The 21,746-nt window shown below is 50.8% G+C and overlaps 3 protein-coding genes across 3 annotated transcripts in view; 1 reads left to right on the top strand and 2 right to left on the bottom strand.

Moving 5' to 3' along the window:
- The window catches only part of MYH6 (myosin heavy chain 6), a 55,368-nt gene extending 46,703 nt beyond the window's left edge, over positions 1–8,665 (top strand). The window contains exons 31-40 of the mRNA XM_060281859.2: positions 498–681; positions 798–963; positions 1,087–1,211; positions 2,355–2,663; positions 2,856–3,059; positions 3,748–3,873; positions 4,280–4,555; positions 5,858–5,953; positions 6,723–6,857; positions 8,316–8,665. Coding sequence (XP_060137842.2) covers positions 498–681; positions 798–963; positions 1,087–1,211; positions 2,355–2,663; positions 2,856–3,059; positions 3,748–3,873; positions 4,280–4,555; positions 5,858–5,953; positions 6,723–6,857; positions 8,316–8,336 — 1,642 coding nt within the window. The 3' untranslated portion in view covers positions 8,337–8,665. The remainder of the gene's footprint in view (positions 1–497; positions 682–797; positions 964–1,086; positions 1,212–2,354; positions 2,664–2,855; positions 3,060–3,747; positions 3,874–4,279; positions 4,556–5,857; positions 5,954–6,722; positions 6,858–8,315) is intronic.
- A 1,507-nt stretch (positions 8,666–10,172) lies between these two features.
- On the bottom strand, positions 10,173–14,886 carry CMTM5 (CKLF like MARVEL transmembrane domain containing 5). The gene is made up of 5 exons (XM_035134723.3): positions 14,470–14,886; positions 12,617–12,769; positions 12,248–12,343; positions 11,602–11,680; positions 10,173–10,525 (listed from the first exon to the last, which is right to left on the bottom strand). Exons 1-5 carry the CDS (start codon positions 14,566–14,568, stop codon positions 10,509–10,511), a joined length of 444 nt encoding a protein of 147 aa, XP_034990614.1. The 5' UTR covers positions 14,569–14,886; the 3' UTR covers positions 10,173–10,508.
- Positions 14,887–17,122: 2,236 nt separating this feature from the next.
- On the bottom strand, positions 17,123–20,839 carry LOC148684138 (interleukin-25-like). Its single transcript, XM_088654875.1, has 3 exons — positions 20,822–20,839; positions 18,767–19,020; positions 17,123–17,973 (listed from the first exon to the last, which is right to left on the bottom strand). Exons 1-3 carry the CDS (start codon positions 20,837–20,839, stop codon positions 17,706–17,708), a joined length of 540 nt encoding a protein of 179 aa, XP_088511001.1. The 3' UTR covers positions 17,123–17,705.
- Between the last annotated feature and the right edge of the window lie 907 nt (positions 20,840–21,746).

The following is a 21,746-nucleotide window of genomic DNA, read 5'->3' as shown; positions in this document are numbered from 1 at the left end:
TTGAGACGACTTCCTGGAGCGACCTGGCGAGGTCATTGGGGAGGCCCATTTTCTCTCTGCTGTTCCTCCTCTCCCCCATCCATAGACCATAGCTGCCAAGTCTCCCGTATTCCCCGGGAAACCCCCGTTTTCCAGCTGCCCCCAGCCGAAAAAACGGATTTTTTTTGTTTTTTCCTGGTTTATTCTGGCATGGCGGCCATTTTGGAACTGGGCGGAGCATGGAGCATGCTCAGAAGCGACTTTTGATGCTGCTTTGCCCAGTTCCAAAATGGCTGCTGCGCGACTTCTGTTGCGGCGGCCATTTTGGAACAGGGCAGAGCAGCATCAAAAATCGCTTCTGAGCATGCTCCGCCCAGTTCCAAAATGGCGGCAGCGCTACTTCCGGTCTGCTACTTCCGGTCCAGTCCCTTATTTCTCAGGCCGGAACTTGGCAGGTAAGCCATAGACTGAGGAATAATTGATTCACTCCCCACCCCACCCACAAATTTGCATGTCAGGAAGAAGCTGGCGCAGCGCCTCCAGGACGCCGAGGAGGCGGTGGAGGCCGTGAACGCCAAGTGCTCTTCGCTGGAGAAGACCAAGCACCGCCTGCAGAACGAGATCGAAGACCTCATGGTGGACGTGGAGCGCTCAAACGCGGCCGCGGCTGCCCTGGACAAGAAGCAGAGGAACTTCGACAAGGCGAGTGACTCAGCTGGGAGAAAGGGAAATGGGCGCAATTTAGAGCGAAACCAGGGTAACGTCCTCCAGCTCAAGTTACGAGTTTTGGTTGTTGTTTCCCCTCTCCATCCCCTTAGATCCTCTTGGAGTGGAAGCAGAAATACGAGGAGACCCAGGCAGAGCTGGAGGCCTCGCAGAAGGAGTCCCGGGCGCTCAGCACCGAGCTCTTCAAGCTGAAGAACGCCTATGAGGAGTCTCTGGAGCAGCTGGAGACCTTGAGGAGGGAGAACAAGAACTTACAGGGTGAGTTGGGGTGAGAACAAGGCCTTCGGCAAAGCCTTGCTGCTTCACAGCCTATCCCTCACTTGAGCTTATCCTTCTCACCTGTCTGAGCCAAGTCTCCCGCTTCCTACTCTCTCCCCACAGAGGAGATTTCTGATCTCACTGAGCAGTTGGGCGAGGGGGGCAAGAGCATGCACGAACTAGAAAAGGTCCGGAAGCAGCTGGAGGCCGAGAAGATGGAGTTGCAGGCAGCTCTGGAAGAGGCTGAGGTGATACCAAACGCTGTTCTCCCTTAAACACCCACCTTTGCCCCTCCTTGTCCTCCTATCTGTGCTTTTACTTCTTTTCTCTTCACCTCCTCTTCACTTCCGTCCTCCTCCCCTTTTAAAAATCACTTTAATCACCACAGTTTCCCCCCACAAGGAACCCCGGCAGTTAAGAAATTCTCCCTAGCCCAACGGTCTGCTCCGCCATGAGGCAGGCTGAGACCCGGGGGGGCAGTTTGGGGCACCACAAAAGGAAAGTAAACAACCAGTTATTGAATTTATCATTGTTGTTTTACGGCAAGAGGCACCACTTGAAGTCGGGGGGCCAAATAAACTTTTCCTAACATTTCCTGCTCAGAGCTATTGGCCTTTATCCATCCCCCCTCTCCCCCCTCTCTTTCCAGCCCGGAAATACCTGGAAACTGAGGTTCTGCACAAACAGTATAGTACTATATTATTTTAATAGTGCCCACCGCATAACCAAGATCATCCATCATGTTTACAAAAAACACTCACAACACAAAAGTCCCCTGCAACATTAATTAAACTCTTCCTCCTTTCTGGTTCTGTCCATTCCCCGCCCCCATCCCGACTGTGGGATAAGTGATGAATTGGCCCTTATTTCGGCAACTTCTGCTCCTCATGTGGGGTGTGAGAACTATAATTGCCAGTTTACTTGCATTTATAATTTTTTCCTTTATTTCTGTATAAACAGTGGGGGGGGAAGATGGGGAAGCCCCATATTTGTAGGCCCACTACCACCCCAAGGTTGGGAACAGAAGCCAACAAGGAGCAATTCATCGCTTATCTTCAGCCACATCCCAAAAGAAACCATAAAATGAGTGGAACTTGCAAACAGGAAGTGTTTAATTAAAGGCACAGTAGTCCTTGAAAGTTTCAACGTTGCTTTGCCTCTCTGTACTGGGCAGGCTGGCATTTCAATTGCATTTCATTGGTGCAAATCGGGTCGGGAGGAAACCCAAGATGAAAATACTGGAATGCAATGACTTGACATCAGCATTGTCTTGAGGACTTTCCCATAAAAATAATAAGCAATTCTGGAGAACAGGTCCAAAATAGAAACAACTGTGTAACTGTTGACATGATAGAGCCCTTGCTCCAACCCGTCATTTCCTGACCTTCCAGGCCTCTCTGGAGCACGAGGAAGGCAAGATCCTGCGGGCCCAGCTGGAGTTCAACCAGATCAAGGCCGACATCGAGCGCAAGCTGGCCGAGAAGGACGAGGAGATGGAGCAGGCCAAGCGCAACCACTTGAGGATGGTGGACTCGCTCCAGGCCTCCCTCGACGCCGAGACCCGCAGCCGCAACGAGGCGCTGAGGGTCAAGAAGAAGATGGAGGGCGACCTCAACGAGATGGAGATCCAGCTCAGCCAAGCCAACCGGGTGGCAGCTGAGGCCCAGAAACACCTCAAGATTGCTCACACCCACCTCAAGGTAATGAGGCTCGAGGCCTTTGTCCCCTGCCTCAGTGGACCACAGCCTGAGGAGCGGGGAGGGGAGATACACACAGCCCCACACAAGAGGGTGGGGAGGTGTTTATGAGGAGATTTATACCTGCCAAGGGAAGAAAGAGGCTTACTCACAACTTGAAACAATATAAATGTGTGTGTGTGTGTGGTTGCCCAGGACAACCAGATCCAACTGGATGACGCCCTGCGAGCTAATGAAGACCTGAAGGAGAACATTGCCATAGTAGAGAGGCGGAACTCCCTGCTGCAGGCCGAGCTCGAAGAGCTACGCAGCTTGGTGGAGCAAACAGAACGCGGCCGGAAACTCGCCGAGCAGGAGCTGATCGAGGCCAGCGAGCGGGTCCAGCTCCTCCACTCCCAGGTGAAGAGGGGGTGGCCCTGATTTCATATGTAAAAACAAACAAACAAACACTAATTTGAGGGGGCTGGTTTCCTGCCCCAGTCCTTCTCTCATCCTTCCGCTTGCCAACTCCATTCCTGCCTGTCACTCTCCCTCCCCTCCTTCAATCTTCTCATCTCCTTCATTGCCTCCATCTTTCATTCCTCAATTTAGCCTGCTTCCATTGATAGCCTCTCCTCCTGCCCCTTCATCCTCATCTTCCTCTAGCTCGGGGCCTGCTACTGATGCTCAGCCAGCTGTCACTTTATCCTCCAGCTGGATTTGCTCCTCTGTGTCTTCCTTGTCATTGCCTCTTCCCTTCCACTCCACCCAGATCACCTTCCAGTTGGTTCGTGGGACTGATGAAGCCACAGACGGGCAGCTGTGCCACCCCCTCCTGACCCCCAATTTCACATACCCAGTAATGGGATCTGAGCTGAATTGACCAGGAATGACTACTAGCCACTGTTGGAGGCAGTGTGCTTCTGAATCTGCCCATTTCTAGGAATCACCAGTGGGTTGAGCTAATGCCGTACTTGGTGGCTTCTTACAATGGGCATCTGGTTGGCCGCTGTGAGAACAGAATGATGGACCAGGTGGACCTTTGGCCAAATACTTTCCATGACGCTACTCCACCTTCTCTCATTCTGACTCACCCATCTCCCCTCAGAACACCAGCCTCATCAACCAGAAGAAGAAGATGGAGAATGACCTGTCCCAGCTTCAGTCGGAGGTGGAGGAGGCAATTCAGGAGTGCAGGAACGCCGAGGAGAAGGCCAAGAAGGCCATCACTGATGTGAGTACAAATCAGATCATGGAAAGGTGGGGTCCACAACTGGCGACCCTAAAGCTTAGTTCTGCTCCCTCCCCTCCACCAATTGCCTGTCCTCACAAGTATTGACCCTCTAACCGTCTATCTTGTTCTGCTGGAATTTGCACACGGCCAGTCAGGTTCAGCACCACAGACAGCTCCCAGTGGGCCCTGTTGGCTGAGCCGTGAAAGATGATGTTGTCTCAGCAAAGGACCACCATCACCTGAAGGCTGACAGGGCCTTCAAGGGTCAGGAGTTCGGTGTAGCGGCGCCTGTTTAGAGAGGACTATGGGCTCCTGGCCCCTTCACCTCCTCCCCTCAGGATTTTTAAGGCCTGCATTGGGTTTGCCAGACTGAGGTAATTCTCCGCGTCCTCTCTGCTTCCTCCAGGCGGCCATGATGGCGGAGGAGCTGAAGAAGGAGCAGGACACCAGCGCTCACCTGGAGAGGATGAAGAAGAACATGGAGCAGACCATCAAGGACCTGCAGCTGCGCTTGGACGAGGCGGAGCAGCTGGCCCTGAAGGGCGGCAAGAAGCAGCTGCAGAAGCTGGAGGCCCGAGTGCGGGAGCTGGAGAACGAGCTGGAGATGGAGCAGAAGCGCAACGCCGAGACCGTCAAGGGCATGCGCAAGTGCGAGAGGCGCATCAAGGAGCTCACCTACCAGGTGCGGGGGCTCAGGTGGCGTCCGTCTGGATGGGCTGGGGAAGTTGCGAGGCTATGCAGCGAAACCAAGTGTATGACGATCAGGGTGCATCATATCTTCTCTCAGCATAGAAGAGACCAGCGTGGAAAATACAATGGCCATAGGAGAGGCGTAGAAAAGGGATGGGAACCTTTCTCAGCTGGAAGGCTGTACAGTATTCCATTATAAGAAACTTTTTTTGAACCAGTGAAGGCAGTGAAGGTCCTGTGTGAGTGCCTGAAGGCGGTTGGAGGATGGATAGCGGCTAACAGATTGAGGTTGAATCCTGACAAGACAGAAGTACTGTTTTGGGAGGACAGGGAGCGGGCGGATGTGGAGGACTCCCTGGTCCTGAATGGGGTAACTGTGCCCCTGAAGGACCAGGTGGGCAGCCTGGGAGTCATTTTGGACTCACTGCTGTCCATGGAGGCGCAGGTCAATTCTGTGCCCAGGGCAGCTGTTTACCAGCTCCATCTGGTAAGCAGGATGAGACCCTCCCTGCCCCCGGACTATCTCGCCAGAGTGGTGCATGCTCTGGTTATCTCCCGCTTGGACTACTGCAACTTGCTCTACGTGGGGCTACCTTTGAAGGTGACTCGGAAACTACCGGTACAATTAATCCAGTATGCGGCAGCTAGATTGGTGACTGGGAGTGGCCGCCGAGACCATATAACACCGGTCTTGAAAGACCTACATTGGCTCCCAGTACGTTTCTGAGCACAATTCAAAGTGTTGGTGCTGACCTTTAAAGCCCTAAACGGCTTCGGCCCAGTATACCTGAAGGAGCGTCAAAATGAGAGTACAGTACGCCTAAACATTTTTTTTAGAAAAAAAGGCACTGATTTTACCTATAGAAAGTAACATATAGGGTTGGTTCAGATGTAACTCCAAACTGTGATTTATGCCATCATTTACACTCCAAACCTGTGTTCTAGGTTTACGTGCAAAATGGCTGTTTGTGCAGTGTCTTTTTTCTCTGAGAATCCCCTTACCCTATCCAAAACAGTGACCTCCAAGGGCAGGAGGAGTACTATTCCAAATCTCATTTTGTAAACTCAGATGTAACCCCAAGACACAGCCTGCCCAAAGTGCAGTGTGCAAACCAGCTTCAAACCTTGATTTTGGATCCTAGTTTGGTGGCTACTTGCAAACTATGGTTTGTCAGATGGTGTTAGTTTAAACCACAGTTTGGTGTTACAAGTGCACTAGTTTATGGAGAAACAGGTGTGGATGCCATCTGACGGTTTCTCCCCCATTTTCCTTCCCATTTCTCCTCATCTGCAGACTGAGGAGGACAAGAAAAACTTGCTGAGGCTCCAGGATCTAGTGGACAAGTTGCAACTGAAGGTCAAAGCCTACAAGAGACAGGCAGAGGAAGCAGTGAGTTCCTAGCTTCTCTCCACAGTTATCTGCCAGCCTTGTCAAAAACAATGGCTGCAGAGACCCAATAGCCACTAGGTCAAATTACAGCACCTTCCACAGCGCCTACTCCTTGGCAAATCAGGAAAAGCTTTGCTAAACCTGAGCTGCCAGGGTGCTTAGATTGAACTAAGGTTGCCTGATGCTTTGCAAGGTACAGTTTGCTAGACTGTATAAACAGCCGGCCCTGTGGTGCTTGAGCTTCTTTGCAGGATAAAACTTTCCTAAACCTGAGCAACTAGTGGCTCTCGTTTTAAGTCTCCTGAACAAACTTTGCAAGACCTTAGCTGGCTTTTCACGATCAAGTTCTACAGGTGCCGAGCAGATCAGGTTGGGTGGAACGTGATGAAATGAAGCAGGTTTTGGTATTTCGGCGGAGGTAAAGGACGCACGTGGTTAATCTGGAAACCCTTGGCTGAAATCTCAGGGGGTCTGGTGAATTAGCCACATCCCTTCTGCCCCCAGTTCCATCTCTCTTACAAGCAGATCAGTAAATACCTTCCGTTCTCCTCCCCAATCCTTGCAATGGGTCACAGCAGGGACTTTTGCCAAGCTGTGACGCTGGGTGTTAGCAAATCCCACGCAGGTCTGATGAACACCACCCACCGTGGTGTCCTTAAGAACGTAAGCCACTGCCACCTTCCCTTATCGATGAATCTGGGTCATTTTGCCTGCCCTTCTCTGAGCTTTTCCACCTTCTCTTCCCCTCTACCCCCTGCCCCACCCGCAGGAAGAGCAGGCCAACAGCAACCTGGCCAAGTTCCGGAAGGTTCAGCACGAGCTGGATGAGGCCGAGGAGCGGGCAGACATTGCCGAGTCCCAAGTCAACAAGCTGAAGGCCAAGACCCGTGATGTGGGAGGGAAGGTGAGTGTCATGGCTGGCTGAGAGGGGCAGGTGGGCTCTGGGGAGGGACCCCAACTTGCCCTTTGTCCTGTTCACACATTACATTCAGTCCAACCACAATCTGTACACAAGCAACTGAGTTGCACACGTGATGTTCAATGCATGTACAGTCTTTCTACACAATGCATTACAGTGGTACCTCGGTTTAAGTTCACAATTGGTTCCGGAAGTCTGTACTTAACCTGAAGCGTACTTAACCTGAAGCGAACTTTCCCATTGAAAGTAATGGAAAGTGGATTAATCCGTTCCAGACGGTCCGCGGAGTACTCAACCTGAAGCGTACTTAACCCGAAATATGAGTGTAATTGGTTCTGGAAGTCCGTACTTAACCTGAAGCGTACTTAACCTGAAGCGAACTTTCCCATTGAAAGTAATGGAAAGTGAATTAATCCATTCCAGATGGGTCCACGGAGTACTTAAACTGAAAATACTCAAACTGAAGCGTACTTAAACCGAGGTATGACTGTATCATCGTTTTTGTTATTAATCACCTTTATACCCCGCCTTGGAGCTCAAAGTCGTCTGCACAGCTCTTCTCCCCCTCCAACAAAAGGTTAGGCTGAGGGGCAGAGACTGACCCAAAGTCACCCAGTGAGCTTCATGGCCAGTGAGCTTGTACCTGGGTTCAGCATATTGTGTGAACAAGCCTTTGGCGTTTATTTTCAATTCCACTGAATCAGGCTGTGCATTTATGCACTTAAGCTCCACACCCTGCACATTCACCCCCATCCCTCCCTCCCAAAATTCACAAAGATAAAGTAAATTTTACTCAGAGTAGATCCACTGAAATTAATAGTTAGCCATGGTAATTCATTTCAAAGGGTCTTCTCTGAGTCAGAAATGTTAACATATGGGAGAGCTGCTCCAAAATGTTGAGATGTAGTTTTTGGTATGTTGCCGATGGCATTGGCATGAGCCAATAGACCCCCCCCCCCTGCTTAAAGCTAGCTTTTCTCGAATACAGTGAAAAGTTCCAGAATTGTTTAGGTTTTTCCCTAGGACAGGAATACGTATGCATGTTTTCATGGCAGCAAAGGTGATTTTGGAGCACACCGAGATCCAGTGTGGTGTAGTGGTTAAGAGTGGTAGACTCGTAATCTGGTGAACTGGGTTCGCGTCTCCGCTCCTCCACATGCAGCTACTGGGTGACCTTGGGCTAGTCACACTTCTCTGAAGTCTCTCAGCCCCACTCACCTCACAGAGTGTTTGTTGTGGGGGAGGAAGGGAAAGGAGAATGTTAGCCGCTTTGAGACTCCTTAGGGTAGTGATAAAGCGGGATATCAAATCCAAACTCTTCATCTTCTACCCTTTTAAATGTTGCATCCTGCTCCTGTCTCCCTTGTTTTATTTCTGTGCTCATCATACTCTCCTCCTTTTAATTATCCCACTTCATCCTGTCCTTCTGTGCTTCTCTTCCAGAAACTTCATGATGAAGAGTGAGGAGGTTTTCAGATCCTCGGTTGAACTGAAGGGCTTTATCTCCAGCTCCTGTCACTGAATAAGATGTAGCATTAATATAATCCAATTAATAAAGTTGAACAGCAAATTTAATCCTGACATTGTCGTCTTCATCATGTGTTGCCCAGCTGCTGAACAGGGAGAATAGGGTTGCTGCGCTTTGCCACTGACAGCCTTGCAACAGGCAGAAATCCAACACGAATAGATTATTAACATCACCTATTGAATGCCTGCCTGCCATGGAGCTATTGAAAAAGCACAAGAACCTTCCCATGAAATAAAATTAGGGCAACTCTTAACAATTTGCTGCCAAGGAGTGTGGTGGAGTCTCCTTCTTTGGAGGTCTTTAAGCAGAGGCTTGACAGGCATATGTCAAGAATGCTTTGATGGTGTTTCCTGCTTGGCAGGGGGTTGGACTGGATGGCCCTTGTGGTCTCTTCCAACTCTATGATTCTATAAACACAAAGCTGCCTCTCTCTCTCTCTGCTTCTTATGTTCTTGTTCATAGAAGACTTTCATTATTCTATTACAGTGGTACCTCGGTTTACGTACACAATTGGGTCCGGAAGTCTGTACTTAACCTGAAGCATACTTAACCTGAAGCGAACTTTCCCATTGAAAGTACAGTGGTACCTTGGTTTATGAACAAAATTGGTTCCGGAAGTCTGTTCATAAACTGAAGCGTTCATAAACTGAAACGAACTTTCCCATTGAAAGTTATGGAAAGTGGATTAATCTGTTCCAAACGATCCGCGGAGTACTTAAACTGAAGCGTTCATAAACTGAAGCGAACTTTCCCATTGAAAGTAATGGAAAGTGAATTAATCCATTCCAGATGGGTCCGCGGCGTTCGTAAACCGAAAAATTCGTAAACTGAGGTGTTCATAAACCGAGGTTCCACTGTAATGAAAAGTGGATTAATCCATTCCAGACGGTCCGCGGAGTACTCAACCTGAAGCGTACTTAACCCGAAGTATGAGTGTAAATTGGTTCTGGAAGTCCGTACTTAACCTGAAGCGAACTTTCCCATTGAAAGTAATGGAAAGTGGATTAATCCGTTCCAGGCAGGTCCATGGAGTACTTAAACTGAAAGTACTCAAACCGAAGCGTACTTAAACCAAGTATGACTGTAATGTGAAAATCTCATTTTCCAAACAACTGTGATAGCTTGAAGTTTCCTCAATAGCTTTCTCTGGCTCATACTGGTGTCGGTTGCTCCCTCTTGTGGTCAAACTGAACATTGACAGGAGAGGTCCCTGCCAGGGTTTCTCTGAGACTGATTTCCCCCTTCCTCCCCTCGCTCAGAAGTTAAGAGTGTTTGTGAACGTTATGTGGGGTCTCCTACAGGCAACGGTTTCCAACTTAATACATGGACTTGTCCACCTTTTCATCCTGCCTTCAAGGCATCATCTCATTTCATCTCTACCAAGAGACTATCCCCTCCGCAATGCTCTGCTTCTGTTTTTCCTAGCCGCCGCCCTCCTTCTGCACCTCTTTCTGAACTCACACTTTCACACACTCTCTCAGATTCGCACATCTCCGAGCCTCCCTGGGTGCCACCCGCAAATCCAGGCGCCTGCGAGTGGAGACAAAAGCCCAAGCTTTTTCGTGTACACACACTCGTGGGACGTGCTCCTTGCGCAGTGGTAAGAGCATCAGAAGAGTACGGCCGCAGGATTGGGCCTGAAATCCTGTTCTCACAGCAGCGACCAGAAGCCCACAAGCAGGACCCAAGCGCAGCGGTCGTACATGCATGCGCTCAAGCTCACCCATGTGAACCCCCCACTCGTGCGCGTGTGGGCACATAAAAGGCCAGCGTACCATATTAAAAGCACCTTTTAATTTCGTCTCCTCGTCAAGTTAAATACAAAAGGGAAAGGGGGGGGAAACACCCAGGAGCTCAGCCACCCAGGGTCCACGTTCCAGTTTGATGGGGGGTGGGATTCAGCAGAGGTCTGTTGTGGCGTGGGCCTTTGCTCCCACAGAAGCAGTGAGCAGCAGCCCACTGGCCCCTGGTGGGAAGATGGCAGAAGCATCGTCTTCAGAGCCGAGGAGGAAGGGGAGAAGGGGCCAAGGAAGCTGCAGAAAAAGGCTGTGGGGCTGGGGAGCGAGGGATGTAGGGCAGCATCAGCTGTGTGTTGATCGCAGGGATCCTCAGCCCAGATCTGGGTCTACAAGAGAGAAAGAGCATTAAAAAGGTCAGTTGCCTCTCTGGGTCAGAGTCAACCCTGCCATGAGGACAGCAAGTTGTCCATTGTTTCCTTCGTCATCTGTGCTTGTCTGCCTTTCCTCTCAGTCCCTCCCTCAGCAAAAGCTCAATGCGAGCCCTACTCAGAGTAAACCCAGTGAAGGAAAGGTGCAGCATCTGGGGGCTTTTTAAGTCCTGAGGAAGAAGAGAAGAAGAGTTTGGATTTGATATCCCTCTTTATCACTACCCTAAGGAGTCTCAAAGCGGCTAACATTCTCCTTTCCCTTCCTCCCCCACAACAAACACTCTGTGAGGTAAGTGGGGCTGAGAGAATTCAGAGAATTGTGACTAGCCCAAGGTCGCCCAGCAGCTGCATGTGGAGGAGCAGGGACTCGAACCCGGTTCCCCAGATTACGAGTCTGCTGCTCTTAACCACTACACCACACTGGAGAGTAGGAGGCAACATGGTGGAAGTTTAGAAAAACTTGTTGCTTTGCAGGTGCTCTGGGTGTCACTTCAAACCCAGGATCAACCTCCCCTAGCAACTCCCAAGAGAGAGAGAGAGAGATCACGCTCTGCTTTTCCAAGAGATCTAGGTAAATGTTGCATCCGGCAGGATTGACCTGAGCCTTAAAAGCACATAGAGCTGAAAGAGGAAATGGGACAGAGCACCCCTCTTCCAACTTCCTCCTTCAACTCTATGTAATCCTAGGTAACCACCCCCACCGCCTCATGAGCAAGGGGGCAACGAGGAAGGGCTCGTGGGCACCAGGGGAAGAACTTAAGAGCACCGCTGCGCCCATGGGCACACTGTTGGCGACCCCTGACATGCTGCCTCTCGGTTGATCCACCCGCTCCACTTCCCTCCGCTGTGTCAAACTTTAGACTGTAGGCTCAGTGGGGCAGGGACCTGCCCTCTTAAATTCGGTATAAAATGCCAGGCACGTTGAGGATCGTTCCATTCACCGCCACAGGCAGGCCCGCGTTTTTCTGCCCCAGACTTCATCCATGCCACCATTGGCAGCAACAGGATCCCACCCTCTCCCCGGCGCCACTCACCCTGGTCTGCCCCCATTTCTGCCCTGTATGTTTTGTAGGCATCGAAACAGAAGACGGCAATCAGAATCAGGCTGAAGACCTGCGAAGGGGACCAAGAATTGTGAGTGAATGGCATGAGGTCGGAGGGGAGGGAATGAGAACAGATTCGGGAAACATGGGGGGGGAATTGGGGGTGGTGCTGTGGGTTAAACCACTGAGCCTAGGGCTTGCCGATCAGAAGGTTGGCAGTTCGAATCCCCGTGACGGGGTGAGCTCCCGTTGCTCGGTCCCTTCTCCTGCCAACCTAGCAGTACAAAAGCACATCAAAGTGCAAGTAGATAAATAGGTACCGCTACAGCGGGAAGGTAAACAGCATTTCTGTGCGCTGCTCTGGTTCGCCAGAAGCGGCTTAGTCATGCTGGCCACATGACCCAGAAGTTGTTCCCTCGGCCAATAAAGCGAGATGAGCACCGCAACCCCAGAGTCGTCTGCGACTGGACCTAACGGTCAGGGGTCCCTTTACCTTTACCCCTCAAGCACCCCACATTTGGAAGGACATCTGAGGCCTTGCAACGGGTTGGCTGTCTGTTTATATGCCATCCCCCTTGTGGAGGGGCTCTGATAAGGGCAGAAAGGGAAGTTTCTAGGGAGAGGGTTGATAACTCACAAAGGCAGACACCGCAGATCCCTCGTGGCTGGCAGCGATGACGGCAAAGGCCACTACCGTGAAGACTATTGCGGCGCTGATGCAGCGAAGAAAATCCTGTGGCGGGAGGAAAGAGAAGGGTCATCGAGGGCTGAGCTGTGGGCGGAAAGACCAGTTGAAACCAGTACCAGAAAGCGTGCAAATTGCAAAATCCAATCCAGGAAGGCAGGCAAAGGTACAGTCCTGCCGCCACAGCACGAGAAGCAAATCTGGCACAGAGGAAGGCATGTCGATGCACTTTGGTGTTGCTAAATCGACTCCAATGCCTCTTTTGGCAAGAGCACGACCGAGCGCTGCAAAGGAGATTGTGGGGAAAGCATGGCTACTCACCAGACAAGGCCAGTTGACGCGAGTCAGCCGCTCGTAGTAGTGCGTTGCCCGCAGCCCCAAGAACGCCAGCGTCACCAGAATTTCCAGGAGGGCTGCACCCATGTAGGCGGAAATAGAAGCTGTGAGCAGCAGGAAGACCAGGAAGCAGAGGCCCTGGAGGAAGGGGGCAACCGGAAGACAAAAGGGCAAGGGTGGTGTGCTTTCCCAAGTGGGGCTCCCACCACTTCCATCCTTCTAAAATACCTTTCAGGTGAAACGCTCCCCCCTGCTTTGAGTGACATCTCCCCCATGAAGATTTCTGGAGAACTCAAAAGTGGACCCCCACCGCCATGGTCTCCTCTCCATTGGAGGTTTTCAAGCAGAGGTTGGGTGGCTCTCTGTCAGGGATTCTTCAGCTGTGATTCCTGCATTGCAAGGGGGTGGGGCTAGATGACCCCCTGGTGTCCCTTCCAACTCTGCAATTCTATGATTCTACATTTTGGCTGCTCTCCCCTCACCCAAGAGTGCACCCCCCCATCAATATTTGATTCCGCTTCCCCAAATATTTGAATTGAAATTTGATAACAGCAAACGAGTTTCGGAAAAAAGAAACGAAAGAAAAAATGGGTTTTTTGAAAGAAAACAGAAAAGAAAAGTTGTCGTAATTGCCAATAAGAAGTATTGGAACTAGATAGCAAGAGGCAATGGGGGTGTGGTCCATAATTACAAAGGGGTCCATGATCAAAATCAAAGCAATTCGGGGGTTGTTTTTTTAAGAGGATTTAAAAAGAGAACATTTGAATGTATGAAATCCAGACACTCACATAGACCTGTGCTTTTGTTTTTTGGATTCTATATCAATACAGTATATATAATAATAATAATGATAATAATGTGTATATGATGTATACACAAATATAATCAACCTGTGCTCAGGGCCAGTGGAAAATCAGTGGTTTTGTCCAAAGCAAAAACTTATCCCTCTCTCATTTCTTCATCCACCCCACCGCACAGACTTTTGGAATAAAATGGACCGTCAACTCTCCCATAACCCCTTTCCCCCCACAGTCCTTGCCTTAACCCCCCCCCCTGCTATACATTTGGGATAAAGAAGCAGACCCCCACCCACCCAAGCCTCCATCAGAGAGGGGACCCCCCCCTGCCAAAGAAGGAAGGTGAGCAAAAAGGCAAGAGAGAGGCTTGGAAAGAGATCCAGTGGATTCATTGGAATTAGCAGGGGAGGGAATGAAAATTCAGCCAGCTGGAAGGATTGAAAGACAAACGGAGGAAAAAGGAAGAAGGGAAAGGTCTGTGAAAGGGGAATTAAGAAAAGCCAAGGTTTCTGCACTGCATGGGGCTGGACTAGCTGACTCTTGGGAGACCCCCTTCTAACTCTCCAATTCTTTGGTTTTGTGCAAAAAAAGAAAGAAAAAAAGAGGAACGAGTGGGGAAAGCGGGGAAGGGGGGGGAAAGGACAGTCCAAAAAGGAGGGGTTGAATCAAATGAATGAATTAATGAAGAAAGACGGAAGGGAAGGAAAGCAAGGAGAGAGGGGCCACCAGGATAGGGCCCCACTCAAAAGAACGAGCGGGATCTTACCCCACCCCCCACAAATCAAAGCCCCCCCACCAGCAGGATTGGCTAGCTGGCTGAACCACTTCTGAGTTAGCTAAGTGAAACATGATCCCAGAGAGGGGCTTCCCCAGAAGACCATTTTAAGTCTAAAAAATATTAGCTCATCATGGCACCACCGAGTTAGAGGGGGGGGGAAGCTGGTGGGATGGAGAGAAAGTGTTGGGTGGGAAGAGGGGGGGAGAAGCAGGGGGGAGCAGGGAAGGAGGACGAGGGTGCGGTGGGTGGGGGTCTTCCGTTACCAGCTCTGCCTCCATCACCACCCCCTTGGGGGAGCGCAGGAACTCCTTGTCGAGGGAGAAGCCCCGCAGCCCCCCAGGTCCCGCCTCGGGCTCGCCCATCCTGCTGGCTGCCTCTGGCCGGAGGGAGGGCGCTGCTGGGGGAAGAGGGTCGAGGGGGGTGGCGAAGACCCAAGGAAAAAAAGAAGGGGGGGAAGATGAAAGACGGAGCCTGTTTCTCTCCACCTGGCACCCAGCCGGATTTCCACGCCGGGGAGGCGGGGAGGAAGCCCGAAGAAAGGGGGCTGGAGGGAGAGGAGGAAAAATGAAATGAAGCGAGAGGATGGAAGGAATGGAGAAGAAGGAGAGAGGAACGAAAAGGGTCCGCCCCGTCCAGGCTGGGTCTCAGCTCAAGGAGGGAGACTCTGCTTTCTGGCCCCCGAGTGCCTCTCCGGCCCCCAGCACCACGAGGGGTGGCCGTGGCGCGGGTGGCGGGTCTCTGGGCCCACCTGCCCACTCAGCCCCCCACCCCATGGCCGGACAAGGAGGGGGATTGTCTCTCGAGGGCCAGGAACGGGCTGCCCCGGGGAGAACAAGGGCCGCATTGTCTGGGGGCCGGGAGGCCGGAGGGCAGAAGTGAATGGTCCACATTCTCTCCGCCGCGACCCGTTCAGATGCTTCGCAAGAGCGTGGGAGGGAAAAGAAAGAAGTGTGGGGCGCGAGGGGCGGGGGGGGGGCGTGGACGGATCCGGGACTGTCGTGGCGAGAAAAGGCCGCCAGGGGGAGGTAGAGAGCAGGGGAGGCGCCTCGGGGATGGGGGAAAGGGACTTGCGCTTTTCCGCCAGCAGGGGTCGCTGGATGAAGAGGGCAGGGCGCGTCCCGCTCTCTTGGAAAGGTTTCGTTGGGAGTTGCGAAAAACCAATGGTGTCTTTAAGGTTCTCTGATTCAGAAAGCCAAGCGCAGTGGATCGGGGGGGGGGGGGCAAGTACACAAATGATCAAGTGAAGTGATCAAGAAGAATCTCAGACATGTTGGAAGGGGCCCGACTCTAATCCAACTGTCCCATCCGGGATTCGAACCTGCAGCCCTGCTATTATCAGCACCATGCTCTGAGCTATCCAGGTAAATAATTCCTTCAGTAGCACCTTAAAGACCAACTAATTAGTTGGTCTTTAAGGTGCTACTGAAGGAATTTTTTTCTATTTTGCTTCTACTCAGACCAACACGGCTACCTACCTGTATCCAGGTAAATGTAAGTGTTGGGAGCCATGGACTCATAGTTGTCAAGTTTTCCCTTTTCTCGCGAGGAAGCCTATTCAGCATAAGGGAATTTCCCTTTTAAAAAAGGGAGAACTTGACAGCTATGTGATGGACTCAAAAAGGTTGAAAACCACTGCCTTACAGTTTTCTATTCCCAAGATTCCTTCGCTCTGATGTGTCATCCAGGTGTTCCTGTGTAGATGGAGCAGGTGGGGTAGAGCCCCCCCCACTTGCCAGAGGTTTTTCTCCTGTCTCCCAGGGACACCAATATCACTTTGTTTCGGAAGGAAATCCCAGCCGGCTTTCCATGGCTACTGCAAGAGATTTGCATCTCACAGACGGGCAGGAAAATACCTGCGATAATACGATGGGTAACCATGGCAGAGTAAACAGAGTGGGAATCTCAAGAACGGGAATGCTATGGATGTGAATTATGGGGCACCGGGGGATAGTGATCTCTCATTTTCCCTGGGCCCAAGGAGCCTCTGATTCCACCTTCCAAAACCTCAATCCCGGAAGACAAAGTTCCATCCGAGAATATGTACAGTAACCAACACAGGCATGGCCTCTTGGAGCATGTGCAGAGTGCCATCACACCTATCACTGCGTAGCTACAACTCACACACAAAGGGAGGAAATCCCAGGAACGTTCTCACATCTTTCCTTAGCACTAATAGAGGGGAATTTGGTGTCTGTAATATCCAGCTCCCCATCTCTCTCAATGAAGCCAGATAAGCCACACAGCCCTTGGGAAGTAGCATTGCCCAGTGGTTAGAGAGCGGGATACCATCTCCTGCTGCCCTTGCTGGACTTCTGAGCCTGGATCTTCTGTGCAGCAGGAGGAAATGCAACAGGTGATGTGCTCTCTTTCCTGTCTACTGTCTTGCATCACCTGTGACATTTCTGTCTGTTCGACAGCTGCTCCGTGCACCGGATTCTTGCCCCGAATGAAGCTGAGGGACATTGAAACGTGGCAAATTCACGGCACAAGCTGGTTCTCTGTGCTCTTGGGTGGTGGCAAGTAGGATGACATCATGCGGCAGGCAGAGTGACATCATCTTTGCAGGTAGCAGTGTGGATACATCAAGCCTTAAGTATATCCCCAAAGGAAAAGTAGCGTAACAGCTTCATTCGGGAATCATGCAGAATATCTAAGGCGGGAGCAGTGGGCACACTTTGGCGAGAGAGGAAAGCAGAGGGAGAGGGAAAGATATTCCTGGGGATCAATCAGGGACTCTCAAGGCAAGGAGGAGTCAGCAACAGAGGGCTGGGAACCATCGACGTATCAGCCGCAGGGAACCACAGAATCGTAGAAGGGCTGAGTTGGAAGGGACCCAGTGGATCATCTAATCCAGGGGTCCTCAAATCGAGGGGGAGTTTTGTTTTCTCTGGATGAAGAAGGCAAGACACATTCTGCTGTCTTTGGAATGTTTTATTGAAAATTCAAAAATAAATACAGTAAGGCAAGATGGTTAAGTTTCTTTGAGACAGCAGACAAGAGACAGCGGATTTTAGTGCAAGTGTACAAATAGTTGAGAAATGATCCTGACCTATAAATGTGGGCATTGCTAACTTATAGGGATGAGCAGAGGGTCACACTCACAAGCCAGGATAGGGGATGGCAAGGCTTACCAGGGGATATTCTTCCGTAACAAGTTACTCCTGCAACATTTCATGCGTGAACATTTCCACCCTTGCCATTTTGTTTGGCTCTCGCTAACTTCATTCTCTAACGTTACTTAGAGTTGGCAGTTTGGACCCTGCTCCCTGCGATATTTAGTGAGTGACCAACTTTTTTTCTTGTGAATGCTCCTCTACTTCTAACAGAAAATTCGCAGCTAAGCACACATTATAAGGCAGAAGAGCATTTGCAGGAGAAAAAGTTGGACATGCAGGTGGCAGCCTGTGAGGGGAAAAAACTCTGCACATGTTCAGAGGTTCCCTCCCTCTGAATCCAATCCACGGTTTTGCTCTAGAGATCCCCTTCCAGCTTCAAAGCCTCACTGTGTGGCCACACAGGTGCAGGCCACGGCCAAAGGATATTTCCGCCGCTCAAGGTAGAATGACGTGTTGTCATTCTCACAACGCCTTCGATAGTAGACGCTTGTGTCGGCAAAGATCGGTTCGGAGACTCCGTTTCCCTCTTTCTGGACGAAGGTCTTATGGGTGACCTTTTTCACAGGGTGCCTCAAGGAGACGCAGGAATCTTGGCAGATGCACTCGGCTCTCCAGAGGAGTCGAGGGTAGCGGGAATCCTCGATGTCTTCCCTGGAGGAGGCAAGAGAAAGGACAGGTCTGTCTTTGAGCCATTATGGCTGGATGGTGGTCTGATGGGGGGAATGTGCTGGGATGCTGCTTGCGGAGCGAAGGAGGGAGCAATAATAAAATAAAATAAAATAGTGTGGGGTGAGGAGCTTTGGGGGACCAAAGCTGGGTTGGATTAGCCTTCCCCAACCCGGTGCCCTCCAGATATCTGGGAAAGGAACTCCAGTTACCCCTGACACTGGTCTTACTGGAAGGGACCCTGAGGGGCAACCAGTCCCTGCAAGGCAGGAATATGCAGCTGTCCCATTCGGGGATCGAAGCTGCAATCTCAGCCTCCTCAGCACCATGCTCTAACCCAGGCACCCGCAAACTGCGCCCCTGCAGATGTTTTGGCCTACAACTCCCATGATCCCTAGCTAAGAGGACCAGTGGTCAGGGATGATGGGAATTGTAGTCCAAAACATCTGGAGGGCCTTAGTTTGGCAATGCCTGCTCTAACCAGCTGAGCTCTCCAGGAAATCTAGAGGGCAGTTTTGGTTGTGCCTGGCAGGGCAAAAGGGATGCCTCTTTCTTACCAGTCGGTGGTGCGGCAATAAAACTGCTAGCATGTTTGGAAAGCTAAGCAGGGTCCGCTATGGTTTCAAATTGGATGGGAAACCACACTTCAAGATTCCTGCATTGCAGGGAAGGGGGGTTGGACTAGAGGACCCTGGGGGTTCCTTCCAACTCTGCAGTTCTATGAAAATGGGACGGATGAGGGGGCAAAGGAATAAAAGGTACGATTGTTCTCTCTTACACATATCGCCAAGGAGAACTGGAGGCCATGTTCTTCCCTTGACCAGTAATCGCGCTGCAGTTGTCAGAGGAAGACGCGGACCGGGAGGATCGGGCGGAACGAACAGACTGAGTAGAATGGGCAGACTGGGAGGAATGGTTGTTGAGTTCCTTCACGACTTCATTGAGTGTTGTCTCTTTACAACAGTTCGAGGAGGACATACATTGGAAGGCCTGGCTGGCCACAAATGTCGAGAGCAGGAAGCACATTGCAGCCTAGGAGAAGGAAGGAAGGCCAAGGGAGGGCAGCGGTCACAACTGGTCATGGTGGAACAGCCCAAACCACAGCTCAAAGCATTCCTTTGCCTTACAGAGAAATCTAGTAGCCCATTTCCCCCTCCCTTTTCCATGCAGCCTTTGTAAGTTGGAGTACTCTGTTCCCAGAATAACGTGGGCAGGGATCTCTCCCAAAACCACCCTGAAAAATTGGCAGAATCAAGTGGTACAGTCTATCCTGGACTGTGTCATTTCCACCTGCTACATTTTTATAAAATAAAATCATTTTAAATGCTTACGATACATATGATCCAATAGCTATTATTATATTCATTCTCTAATGATATTATATAGTAAATGATATACTTTATATGTGACAATGCAATATATCTATATAGATATACAGATATAGATACACACTTAAAATTTAAGCTGTGTTTTATGTGCATTTTTTCACACACCACTTGGAGCTCTTCGATGAAGCTGCTTGTCAATCATTCTAAGGAAATGCGTAACCAAAATTGGAATCCTCCCCATGTGAGGGATGGAAGGAAGAAGACAACAGCCACAACTTCCTTGCACATCAACATCTAGCATATCAGGAACAAGGCTGGTTTACAGGTAGTCCTATTTTCCTGACATGCTACTTTTCTACATTTAGGGCGCTCACCGCTTAGTGGGGGGGGGAATTCAGACTCACAGCCCAACCATTCCTCCCCCATTTGGAAATCTCATGTGCCAAAGTCAGGACAATGCTTGCCCTTCGGACAAAGTGGCCTTTGCTCTCCCCCGTCTTTTTCTACCTCACCTCAATGAGCCAAGGAGCAAAGTGGGGGCAGCCCCACACAGTCGCTAGACTGAGTGAAGAGAGCGTGGAAATTCCCTCCTGTCTCCAAAATACAGGAATCAATATGGCTGCTGTGTCCCTCCCACCTATTGCCTACCAAGCTTCCAGATGGACAGAAATTAAACAGACGAGGAGTCAATAAATAATAAAGAGCACAACTAATGATCAATAATCAGATTCCATTTAGATTGGGTAGGGGAGACCCAATTTGTGGGGCTAGACTACAACACCCATCCTCCCTGACCACTGGTCCTGCTTGCTAGGGTTGATGGGAGTTGTAGTCCCACAACAGCTGGAGACCCAAGTTTGAGAAACACTAGACTGGGAGTCATCGCAGAAAGGAAACTGGTGGACAAGATGATAAATCAAGGGGTTGCCCTCCGGTTATATTTAAAGCTACCACTCTCACCAGTGCCAGCCAGCTTGGCCAATGTAAGGAATGATGGGGAGGCGGCGTTAAAAATAATTCCTGCCACCCCACAAGATGCCGATGGCCATGGTCTCACATGGCTTTGACAGGGGGATTGGGCGAAGCTGTGGCGGAGGAGGGAAGGCCCTTGGACAGCTCTCAGCTTTGATGACAAAAATGGAACCTCCAGGACCAGCAGCACTCTACCTCTGAATAGCAGTTCCTAGCAAGGAAGAGCGGGAGGGGGCTGGCTGGGGCCTCCGAGTGCCTCAAAAAGATCATCTGGTTGCCCACTCTCAGGAGCCGAACGGATCTCCGCTTGGATCCAAGAAGAGCCTACTCAGGTTCTTGTGAGAGACGGTTGAAGGGTTTGAGGATGGGGTCTATACACCTGTTATTCTACCTGGAAGTCAACAGCACAATTTATAGCCCCCCAAACATCTCTTGGAACTAGCAGCAGAACCCAAAGGGCCTCCCTATGGACCCTGCTTCAGGCTCCCCCCTGCCCCTTCCCTCCGTGTAAGGAGCAGAATTGGCACACTTACCAGCTGAGTCTTCTCCATGTCAGATCTCCGGGAGCGGGGCCTCGTGTCTGTAGAGGGCTCAGGGAACTGCTGTCACTACGAGCCTCGGGATCCCTATTTTATGGCCTGCAAGATTCCATTCATTCATTCCATGCAAATTTTGGGGGGTGAAAAAAAATGAACGAGCACCTGTTTCTGGAACGTATAATCAATGTCTCCTTTGTTCAGTTTATGCTTAATGGGTAACAGAAGGTGCCCTACTGGATCAAGGGGCCCATCGGCCTCATCCAGACGGACTCGTCTTACTGACCTCTGAATCCAGAGTCTTTCTTCTGAGAGGGGACACAACCCCATGAAAACCCAAAACGAGCCATGAGAGTGTGAGTTCTCCCCTTCCAGCTCTTCCCTGGTACTTGGTATTCAGAGACGATAGATTGCCCCTAACCATGGAGGTTCTCTCTGGTGCTCCACAGCTTGCTGCAAGGCTCTCTCTCAAAGGGCTGTTGCACCAGTACTGAGCAATGGAGGCATAGAACTGAGAGCTCTTAATGTCCCTCTCTTCTTGGAAGTGCATGGAGTCCTGGGTGTCAAGAGCAAGCCAGCAGTCGATCACAATGTGCATGTTCCAGTTAACTCTTCATTAGCAAAACTCTGTTCTGCAGAGGTGTGTCAGACCTCATGAGCACAGAAACTCCTCTCCGGCCGGTCTTGCCTCCATGAAGCAGTGCTGAGACTGAGGGTTCCTGTCTCCTCACAGCTGTTGATGTCTCCTCCTCTCCAGGGTTTTCCCCAAGCAATCAGAGACTGCGCCAGCATGAAGCCAACCTCTCCTCCGCCCTTTTCACGCCTCTGCCAGCTCCAGGAGACCAGGTGGAGGGCAGTTTGTTGCAGGAGGTGGAGGAGACACCCAGCACGCTGTACCGGTCTGACCCATCTCTGCCTCTTG

This window comes from Zootoca vivipara, chromosome 12 (assembly GCF_965207765.1).
Source record: "Zootoca vivipara chromosome 12, rZooViv2.hap1.1, whole genome shotgun sequence".
NCBI classification, from domain to species: domain Eukaryota; kingdom Metazoa; phylum Chordata; class Lepidosauria; order Squamata; family Lacertidae; genus Zootoca; species Zootoca vivipara.
The sequence above is the reverse complement of the archived record's forward strand: the minus strand, read 5'-3'. Positions and strand labels throughout refer to the sequence as shown.

What these genes read in the sequence shown, in the direction of transcription:
- CMTM5 (XM_035134723.3), bottom strand. Translation starts at nt 14,568, where the DNA reads ATGGGCGAGCCCGAGGCGGGACCTGGGGGGCTGCGGGGCTTCTCCCTC. An exon ending in GCGTCAACTGGCCTTGTCTG is followed by an intron (nt 12,344 to 12,616) that starts GTGAGTAGCCAT and finishes CTCCCGCCACAG; the next exon opens with GATTTTCTTCGCTGCATCAG. An exon ending in GATCTGCGGTGTCTGCCTTT is followed by an intron (nt 11,681 to 12,247) that starts GTGAGTTATCAA and finishes TCCCCTTCGCAG; the next exon opens with GTCTTCAGCCTGATTCTGAT.
- LOC148684138 (XM_088654875.1), bottom strand. An exon ending in AGTTCTCCTTGGCGATATGT is followed by an intron (nt 17,974 to 18,766) that starts GTAAGAGAGAAC and finishes TGCCTCCTCCAG; the next exon opens with GGAAGACATCGAGGATTCCC.